At 39.4% G+C, this 11044-nt stretch overlaps 1 protein-coding gene across 1 annotated transcript; it reads right to left on the bottom strand.

Annotated features, from left to right (window-relative positions):
* Window positions 1-291: 291 nt before the first annotated feature.
* On the bottom strand, window positions 292-1371 carry LOC128132424 (uncharacterized). The gene is made up of 2 exons (XM_052768984.1): window positions 802-1371; window positions 292-693 (listed from the first exon to the last, which is right to left on the bottom strand). Exons 1-2 carry the CDS (start codon window positions 1369-1371, stop codon window positions 292-294), a joined length of 972 nt encoding a protein of 323 aa, XP_052624944.1.
* Between the last annotated feature and the right edge of the window lie 9673 nt (window positions 1372-11044).

Raw genomic sequence — 11044 nt, 5'->3', positions numbered from 1 at the left:
CACCAAGGGAGTGGTGCCACACATTCTTTATTTTTTTTAACTATTTTAATTTAATAAAACTTTTTTTTTAAAACTATTTTACTTTAATAAAACTTCTATTTTAATAAAAAAACATAATTTATCATTACTTGAAAACTAAAAAAAAAAAAAAAAAAAAAAAAAAAAAAAAAAAAAAAACATTACAATACATTACCAAAAAAAAAAAAAAAAAAGAATACAAAAACCACACACATGACATTTAAATAATCCTGGAAACTTAAAAAAAAAAACAAATAAAATAACTAAAGCAAACTACATAAAGTCCTTCTCCGAGAACTCGTCTTCGGGGTCATCCGGTTGATCCAAATTAAGGTTAATGTTTTGAACCCCGTAAATGTGTTCCTCCAAGTCATTGCGAAGATTGTGAAATGTTTCAGTACAACATATCTCTGCTCTGTTGTTTATATACTCTTCCCCACCAATTTCTATTGGCTGTATCTTTGGTATGGTTTCTTCCTCGTCAAACGCACATATCGCTCTTCCTTCGTCTTCAATAATCATGTTATGCAATATAAGACATGTGTACATGATTTCTTGAAGTTTTTCCTCGCCTAAATAAGCTGCTAGTTTTTTCAATATGAACCACCGTTTCTTCAGAGCTCCAAAAGCACGTTCAACATCCTTCTTAGCTCTTTCTTGAGCTCTCTTGAATTTCTTTCATCTAGAACCATGTGGAGCTGTAAATGATTTAACAAACGCAACATACTCAAGATAGATTCCATCGACCAGATAATAACTATACTTATATGGCGTTCCACGCACTTGAAAAGAAGAATCTGGTGCGGATCCATCGTATATGTTGTTAAATATTGGTGAACGATTAAGAATGTTGATGTCGTTAATCGAACCAGGAGAACCAAAAAAAGCATGCCGAATCCACATATCTTGTGATGAAACTGCTTCAAGTATGATTGTTGGGTGACCATGATTACCTCGGGTAAATTGCACATGATATGCTGTAGGGCAATTTTCCCATGCGCAATTGAGACAATCTAAGCTTCCTAGCATTCCAGGAAACCCATGTACACTAGCATGATGAGCTTGCAATTGCAAGATGGCATTACGTGTAGGCTTACGTAAATATTTTGGACCACAAAACTGAATCACAGTTTTGCAGAAAAAATGAAGACTATCTCGTGCGATCCTAGCAGACATCCTAAAACTTTCGTCTAACGCATCAGGCGGAATGTCATATGCTAATTGACGAAGTGCGGCCGTATATTTTTGTACGGGAGTGAAACCGGGTGTACCTCTAGCATCGTAGCGTTGTTGGAAAAAACTGCACTCCCTCGTTACATCTTCAACTATACGTACGAATAAACCTTTGAGCATTTTGAAGCGCCTACGAAAATAATACCCTTGGTAAGTGACATTCTCTGCAAAATAGTCTTGCACCAAACGTTGGTTGGCTTATTCACGATTTCTGCAAATATATCTTCGTGTTTTCCGTTGAGAACTTGCAGCTACGTTGTTACATACAACGTTGTATGTTTGTTCCGCCATTTGAACACACGCAATAGCGGTATCAAAAATAGTGAAATTCTTCAGAATATGACATTTTTGAGGGAGTGGTGATTTTTTTTTTGAGAGAGAGAAGAGATTGTGTTGTGAAAAAAAGTGAACTTGATATGTATATATAGGAAAGAAAAAGCAAAAGCAAAAGCAAAAGGAAAATAAATAAATACTCAACAACCAACAACCGGCAATCCTTCCCAATTCTCATCAACCAATCACAGAATGCAGCCTTGAAGGATTGCACTGCGGCCAAAACCGCACAAGACCGCGGTCTGGGGGCGGTGCGCGGTCCAGCTGGCGCGAACCACGGCCCCAAACCACAGCCACACAGTGCAACCTTATATTATAATTTTGCAGTGGAAAAACTTTTTTAATTTTGTAAAATCAGTTTATTTAAATTTTATTTTATTATAACAACTTGCATATGTTAAAAAAACAGGCTTTTATAATAGACTGTAACCGTTTGGTCCGCCTCTTATTACAAGTTGTAGTCATTTGGTCCACCCAACATAATCTAATTATTATCAATCAACATCAGTATACATCGTCAATGCGGCATTTGTGCTATAAGGATCAAAAGAAGGCAGATGAAAAAAATACAAGGACCAATGTGTCCAACTCAAAAATAAAGTAAGAGAGAAGATGAATTTAGGATTAAATAGAAAGAAGTAACATCTAAGTCATCTATTCATAATAAATAGGGATGTCAAAAAGTCCCGTGGGACCACGTTCCCGTGGGGGCCCCGTCCCGTTTGGGGTTGTTTTTTTTTGTTTTTTTTTTTTAAAAATCGGGGGCGAGGACGGGGGCGGGGACAAGGTTAACCCCCGTTTTAATTTCGGGGGCGGGGGCGGGGGTAGGCAATCCCGTCCCGAAATCCCCATGGGTACCCCGTTAGTAAACTACACATATATTTACATATATTAATTATATAAATATAATAAACTATAACATGATTTTAAGCTTCCAAAATTTATCAAAAAACATGTTTTTAAGCTGTTAGTATAATTTTTTAAAATGCCATAACTTTTTTATTAACATATAAAATTTTGCTATAAATAATTATTTATTACCTAAAAAATAGTTTATTTTAGCCTAAATAACAACTTCTTTTAGCCCAAAAAAAATAGCCCAAAATCAATCGGGGGCGAGCGCGGGGGTAGGAACATTGAACATTCCGGGGGCGGGGGCGGGGTCGGGGAGACGGGGAAATTTCGGGGGCAGGGGCGGAAGATGCACTCCCCGCCCCGTTTGCCCCCGTTGACATCCCTAATAATAAATCGACATCAATACGAAATGTTAATGCCACGCTAGTGCTATAAGGAGAAAAAGACGGCATACGGAAAAATCTAACCATTATAAACAAGAAAAAAAAATAACCAATCATTTTTCTATTTTTAAAAAATAATCATTTTCTCCGATGCCATTATTCCAGAGTACTGTCACTTTGGAAATTTTTATTTTATTTTAGTTCTTTTATTTAATATTCAAAGAATATTGTTTTTTTCGAATACTACATTTCATAATGTTTAATTTCTCCGTTTTTCAATGAAATATCTAATTTTGACATTAATATTGTATATAGTTCATATTACTATTTTTGTTTAATTTTTTATTAAATTAAGCAAATAATGATTTTTTTTATTCCATAATTGTTCTTAAATTTGGGAGTGTTTTTTTTTTTTTTTTTCGAAAGCTGACATTTTAGTATGGCATTTGGAATGCCATTCCAAAATTAGTAAAAAAATATTTTTTCTTGGTCCGAAATGCCTATTCTGGACAAAGTGGTTATTTTTGTTATTTTTTGGTTATTATCTTCGGATACATATTAAAAAGTCTGTAGATTTCTTATTAATAATAATAATAATAATAATAATAATAATAATAATAATAATAATAATAATAATAATAATAAATGTTCACCCATTCAAACTACATATTATACTATCTAAAAAATTAATAATTATAGGAAAAAGGGATCTAGGTAAATAGGTAAATAGGTAATCGACATTGAAATCACTAGACACTATACTTTTAACAAACATTTAATGACATACACTCCTTTTATGACATACAAACGTGTGTTTTCTAAAAAATGTTGTATTTTATAAAAAAGATTTATGACATTTATATTTGTATGTCAAAAACTTAGTGTCACAATAAGTATATAAACACGGAGTATGTCGTCAAATGTGCGTGTCATTTTTCTTAGTAGTCATCTTATAATTTCCTAGCAAATAAACCACGCGTCCATTTTTTTCTCACAAAATCGACCAACTTGGGATTTTGACCTTAGACTTCACAAAATCACTCACATGAAGCTTCACTCTTGCAACCATGGGCGGAGATAGCAGGGGGCTGTCGGATGCTCTATGCTCTGCCCCCTCAATCTCCTTTAAAAGTCCAAACTATAGTATACCAGTGTATGTATAATTTAAAGTCCACATAAGTTTTGTGTGATAAAAATCCCCAACCAATCTTTATTAAAATTTCAGTTAATATATAGAAAAGTAATAGGGTTACGACTATGAGTAAACTTGGGGCCCACAATTAAAATCTCATAGACTTCAGCACTTCACCCATATTTTAGTTATCGATTTACCTCCATTTACTTTAATTTGTTTAATTTCATTAGTTTCATTACGAGTTCTTTTAACTGTCGATTAACCAATATAGTATATAACTCTTCTATATGTAAGATTTCTTTTACACTATCGTCCAAGACCTTTTTCGGACACAATATAAGCCCCCGTTCTCTTTAAATCCTAGCTCCGCCCTTGCTTGGAACATCAGTGATTGCGATTCCTCGGGCTCACCGTGCCGGTGAATGCGACTCATCACGCTCACCACGCTAACGATTGGGTTTCTACGTTCCCGCTCCAACCCCCCCCCCCCCCTGCTATACACCATCTACTACGACTCCTCATATTTACATGTCCTATGTCCACGGGTGGAACACAAACATTCTGACCAAAGTGGGCTTAACCACAACTTCAAATCATTGTTAACTACTTCATGATTGTTATTAATTTCTACTATTAAAGATTCATGTAATCAAACGCATTTTAATGGTAGTCGAGTAATTATGTTTGTGATCGATTTATGTTGATAAATATAAGTCTTATAACAATAAAAAGTATTAGTTGTTCAAGATATTATTACCCATAACTAATAAATAAGTGAAAGGCGTAACTATGAACATAAATATGCATTGTTTTCCATCTTATATTTGAACATAAATATGCATTATCATAATTAATCATTCTCTTGTATGTGTGTGTATGCCCCAACGAGGCAGTGAGGCAATGTCTAAATTTACAGGATACGTATTATCATCTTGTGGGGGTTTTTTCAACCTCTCAAAAATGCTTTCGTAATTCATATATTCTGTCATTATAGTTAACTAAAGTCTTATTGACTTTTATCTCTTTCGAATTTAAATATTCCATTTATGAAATTAAAGTAGTGTTCATAAAACAATGTGTCATTCGATCTAGATATTTGTAAATATTTGTACAAAAAAAGTACATTGCCTTAGAAGAAAAAATACCTTACCTTAGAAGCGTGTAATGTCATTGCAATTTCATACAAATCCTCCGTGGAAGAATCAAGTCTCGTTCTTAAACCCTAACGCCTCGTTTCCGAGTTTAACAAAAGAAAAGAAGAGAAGAGAAAAGAAAGTCGCAAGAGAAAAGAAGAGAAAGGAAAGGAAAAAAAATTTTTCTTTCGTGTTCCCGAGTTGGAGAGAAGTGGAAGAAAATGAATCATTTTGTTCATTCTTTCTAAATCCTCCCAAATCGGAAGGAAAGTTAGAAGGGAAAGTGATCCTCCCATTTCCCTCTATTTCGTTCCACATCCCCTCTTTAATGAAACTCGGGAGCACCAATCTCTTTTATTTTCTTCTCATTTCCACTCATTTCCTTTTCTTTCTCTTGTTAAGTTGAACTCGGGAACGGGTTGTAAAGGTTTGACAGAACAAAAGAGAGGTTTCAAAAGAATTTGATTCCATAACAATGGGACTGGACGTTGGTCTAGATGCGTTAAAGGAGACGATGTGTATCAGACAAAATCGTAAAGCCGTTGAAGCAAAATTCGTCAAGAAGGCCGGCGACGCATATATACGCTTCTCTCGCTCTCTCAATTGTTTATGAATCGATCGATGATATATGAAGTTAAGGAAGGACATTGATTGAATTTATCTGTAATTTGATTTCGTCCCTAATTGAATTTATCCCTCGCATAGTGCCCCTCTTTTCCACACTTGCGGCATGCACCACCGGACCTACAAACTCCGGTGTAACCCTTCCCACACTTCCCACAAGTGTGGCTACTCTGATCTCCTACTCTAGAATCAATGGTCTTGGACCGTTTCGACACCGGCTGCGACTGCACCGGAGCCTGCCTCAGCTCTCGCAACTGCAACTCAATGTCCAACTCCCGCCGCCTGGCGGCCTCTTGCAACTCCAACAAGGTCTCGCACCTCTGCTTAGACACAAACTGTCTGATATCTCTCTTTAGCATACTCAGATATCGGGACATCTAAGCCTGCTCCGAAGCGAATTCAGGGCAAAAAATCGCCCTCTCAGTGAACATCCTGGTGATCTCAGTCACTGACTCCGAATCCTGCTTCAGCTCAAGGAATTCCTGAGCCAATCTCTCCCTCTCAACCCGCGGAACATAATGAGTGTTGAACATCTCTTTGAACTGATCCCATGAAACCGCAGCCCTCTGCGCATCCGAATATTACCCCGTGGTCAATCTCCACCAATCCTTCGCCCCGAGCCTCAACAGGTTCAAAGCACACTTCACCTTCTGATCAGCAGGGCATGAACACGTGAAGAAACACCCCTCCACATCCGACAACCATCTTATAGCAACGATCGGGTCCTGAACTCCATCAAAAGTAGGAGGCTTCGTATTATCGAAGTCCCGATACTGAAAACCCCGACCGGCTCCTCCCCCTGCCGCTACTATAGTCGTTGTAGCTGCTAGCGCAGCCGTCTCTGTGAGAGCTGCATAGCGTTTATCAAAATACTCAACCATGGCGGTCTTAATCGACCCAAACAGTTCCGGCAACTCAGCCCGGAACAACGCAACAACCTCATCATGCAAGATCTCGCGAATCCTCGCATCCAACTCGCACGTGCTCATCTGACCAATAACCTCGGGCGGTACAGACCTGCCTGGAACTCCCTCTCCTACTTCCGATCCTGACCCGGATCCACTCCCAGCATGCCTCGGAATCTCCATACTGAAAAACTCCAGAAAATCTCAGACACTTCCCACTAACCCGGGAACCAACTCTCAACCCAACCCTAGAGGTCATGGTTTCCCTGATACACGTATGGGTCCTGTGCTTTCAGTAGTACGGGCCCATACTACCTTCCACACCTACCCATATTTGTATGAAGTACTACCACAACACCCTAGTGTAAAACATACAAAACAAGTGCTCAACCCTCACTACTAGAGGAACACTGGAAATCTCCCACAAGGACACCCCAGGCTAACATGCATCATAAATCAGGCAACATTATCATGAAATCCTGAAGATCCCTAGCCTAGCACTAGCATGCTGTTCTATCAAAGCTCAAAAACAAATATCATGTATGGTATTTTGGGGTTACTTACTGGCTCCGACTGATCGTACCTCCACGTCCTCCTTTACTCATTTTGAAAATCGTTTTAAATTCTCTTTTAAAAACTCTCACTGATTTGAGACTGGAGTCACACGAGTGTTCCTCCAATTCACTCAAACCAAAGCTCTGATACCAACTTGTAACGACCATAAAATTCCAACCAATTTAAACTTTTCAAAAACAACCCGATTTCATTAAATTATTACAAAAAGGTTTTCAATACAATTTATTTAGAGTATTCCCAGAATCACATCACATATAAACATGAGGAGCGGTACGATCACGCCTTCGCCTTGCCACGGTCTCCTAAGAACCTGAAAAACTTTAAACCACAACTGTAAGCCTGAAAGCTTAGTGAGATATCCCCAAAATACCAACCACATATACCATACACGCATAACATGCCATATCATATCTGATCACAGAACAACCATGCACTTCGGGTCTACTGTGTGACTGGTCCGCCGCACCGGCCAACAGTCCACCTGGTCCACCCTCCGAGTCTAGCCATATACATCGAGTCTGTAGTGTGATTGGTCCTCCCGCACCGGGCCTTCAATAGACCTGATCCACTCTCTGAGTCTACAGTATGACTAGTCCGCCCGCATCGGGCCTTCAGTCGGCCTGGTCCACTCTCCGAGCCTCGGCACGTCTGGTCCGCCCTCTTAGGGCCTACAGCCTATCCGGACCGCTCGCTGAGCCTTCGGGACAACCGGTCCTCCCTGGGTATCTTGGCCTACAGCAAAAAGCAGGGCCCGCCTCAACCCAGCTCCAGTCCAAACAACCATGTGCACATAAACATACAATCATATAACAATTCACAGTCAACAAGCCGATCAAGCAGATCACATAACATATCATCATTCTAACCAGGATACCGACCTAACTGGTCACTAGCATAGCATCACCCTACATAACAGGATACCGACCTCAACCAGGTCTCTAACATATACCATCCTAACTACCAGGATGCAAACATATCAAAGCAATAACATAACAACAAATACTCGGATCTCAATCCGATAAAGGGCCGGCCTTGGTGCCTTATACCCTGTTGATATAGTGAGGATAACTCACCTCGAAATTGCCGACTGAACAGATAAAAACAAGCTACTCCAACCACTGATACGATGTCCAACACTGGCCAACACCAAGACTCTGAACTTAAAACAAAAGCCAACAATTACCAAAATGCCCCTGAAATCAACTGGTCAACCCTTGGTCAAAGAAAAGAAAAAGTCAACCCCTGACTGACTCTACTCGCCGAGTCAACTCGATGACTCGCTGAGTCCCCATGCTCAGAATCTCTCACACGTCGCGACTCAACTCGCCGAGTCACCCTGAGACTCGCCGAGTCCAACAACTCTGAGTCCTACTTCACTCGACTCACCGAGTCATCCCTTGACTCACTGATACACAGCTCACCCTGAAAAAGGAGCAAGACCTCGCGACCAGACTCACCGAGTCCAAGAACAGACTCGCCGAGTCTAAGGCAATCTTCAACCTACTCGCCGAGTTGTTCTTCCAACTCGCCAAGTTTCAGTCCATCTTCAAGCAACTTGCCGAGTACACCTTTGTGACTCACCGAGTGCCTCTAGATCTCACCCCATACAGAAGCCTTCCATGCCATGCAATTGATACAAGATGTAGATCTACCCTCCTACAACCCATCCATCACGTAAAGTGGCAAACTTTACATGAATCCAAGGAGATCTAGGCATTTTACACTCTAGGGCTAGGGTTTGGGACAAGATGGCTTCACCAATCACTCAAGAACAGGGACTTTAGTGCACTTTAGACCTTCTCTATTCCAGATCTGAGGTAGCAACATCAGATCTATCGTTCAAACTCAAAATACCACAAGCTAAACCTCCCATACATCCCAAAAATGATGAATCTAGATTAATAGCAGCCCAAGAACGAGATAATACCTCAAAAGGAAGCCCCAACATCAATCAAATCTGAATCTAAGCAAAGCCCCTTGCTCCAAGCCTCCTAACTCTCCAAGATCTTCCTCCAAATCTCTTCTCCAAGGCTCAATTGCACTCAAATCCTTCACAATTGCATTGCTAGGGTTTTTTGGACTTCAAAGGAAGGTAAGGAGGCTGGGGAGAGGGTATAATGACCTTTATATAGGGTTCATCCTCCGAAATTAGGGTTTTCTCCACTCAGCACCAACTCGCCGAGTCCAGCCGCCAACTCGCCGAGTTGGCCACTTAACACGCGATCAAAATCGCGACCCAACTCGCCGAGTCCACTCGTGGACTCGCCGAGTTGCCCTTTCCAATTTACACTTTTAGCCCTTCAACTTTACTCTTGATATTCCGGGATGTTACAAAAGAAAAGCCAACCCTCTTTCCCTCATTATTGAAGCCATTTTTGGTGCTCTTGGAATATTTAAAGAGACAAAGAAGAAAAAGGAAGTTAAGATCTAGTAAGCAAGTCTCCATTCTTCATCCTATCACTCTTCTCGACCTTTTTAAGTGTCCAATACTCGATTTTTCTCATGCTATATTGCTAGATCTTAAGTTTTAGCCCATAATCTTCTTGTTCTTGATAGTTGGAATGGTGAGACTTCATAAAGGTTATGACTTTATGAATCTTTGGAACATTTAGTATGGTTGTGGGTTTGGATCTGAAGTATAGTAGAGTTTTTTTAGCCATGCATGGGATTTTTATCAAAAACCCATATTTTGGACCAATTATGGCTTCAAGGCATGCATTGGACATGCATGTCTATAAAGCACCTACCTTTATGTCAGATTTGGTATTGGAAACCCTTCTAGAGTGGTTGGGTTAGGGACTTTTTTGGATTAAGGGCTTAATGGTTATGACATTGTTGAATTTAGCTTTATTGGACTAGGGTTTGAGATTTTTGACTTTTGAGGTGGTTCTAATTGATAAAGTTGGAAACTTTATCATTCTAGACCATATTTCAGACAATATATGAGCTTTAGAGCTCTTGTAATAGAGGAAAACGGCTTAACCCATTAAGTTGTTTGAAACTCAGTGCCCACAGCGTGGCCTTAGGTCGCCACGATGTGGTGACTAGGAAAAAGCACGTTGTTTCGATGTATGAAGGCCACAACGTGGCCATGGATGGCCATGACATGACGGTTAACTAAATTCAATGTTGACCGTCGACTTCTGACTTGAGTTGACATTTGGTCAAACTCATAGTCTTGGAAGAAGAGCCGATGGTTACCATTTGTAATGGTACAGGTGGTGTGTAGCATTGGTATTTCTGGCAGTGAGAGTAGAGGCAGATGAGTATCAACTGAGAGGTGAGTCTCTTCACTGTACGCGGGGGTCAAATGCACCAATGACGGCCAACTGGATTATGTTTGTAGAATGATAGTTGTCCTCATGACACTTATTGATATGCTAGTATGTGCTTGTTGTCTTTTTGACTTTTACCGATATGATTGTATACTTAGATGTGAGGGTGAAATATACTTGTATCGGTTGAAAGATACCCACGGAGTTGAAATAGATTCGGGGGTGAAAAAGACCCGTACCGGTTGAAAGATACCGAAGGAGTTGGAATAGACTCGAGGGTGAAATAAACATGTACTATCAAATATAACATTGTACATCCAGAAGCAATCATTTTATAGCATTGTACTTCATAAGATGATTTTTTTTTTCACCATGTCAAAACTTTTCTAGATATTTGAGAAAGAAATTATCAAATATAGCATTGTAAAATAAATAAGTTATTTTGCAAAATACCCTAAAGCAACAATGTACATTGAAAGCTCATTGCTATTATAAAGGTGAATGGTTCATGTTTCTTTATTTATTTTTTTTGGAAAAAAAAACATTTTAATAACTTAATCCTTTAGTTTTTTTC

The sequence above is a fragment of the Lactuca sativa genome, chromosome 2, assembly GCF_002870075.4.
Source record: "Lactuca sativa cultivar Salinas chromosome 2, Lsat_Salinas_v11, whole genome shotgun sequence".
NCBI lineage: Eukaryota > Viridiplantae > Streptophyta > Magnoliopsida > Asterales > Asteraceae > Lactuca > Lactuca sativa.
Note: the sequence above shows the minus strand (reverse complement) of the source record. Positions and strands in the feature narration are given on the sequence as shown.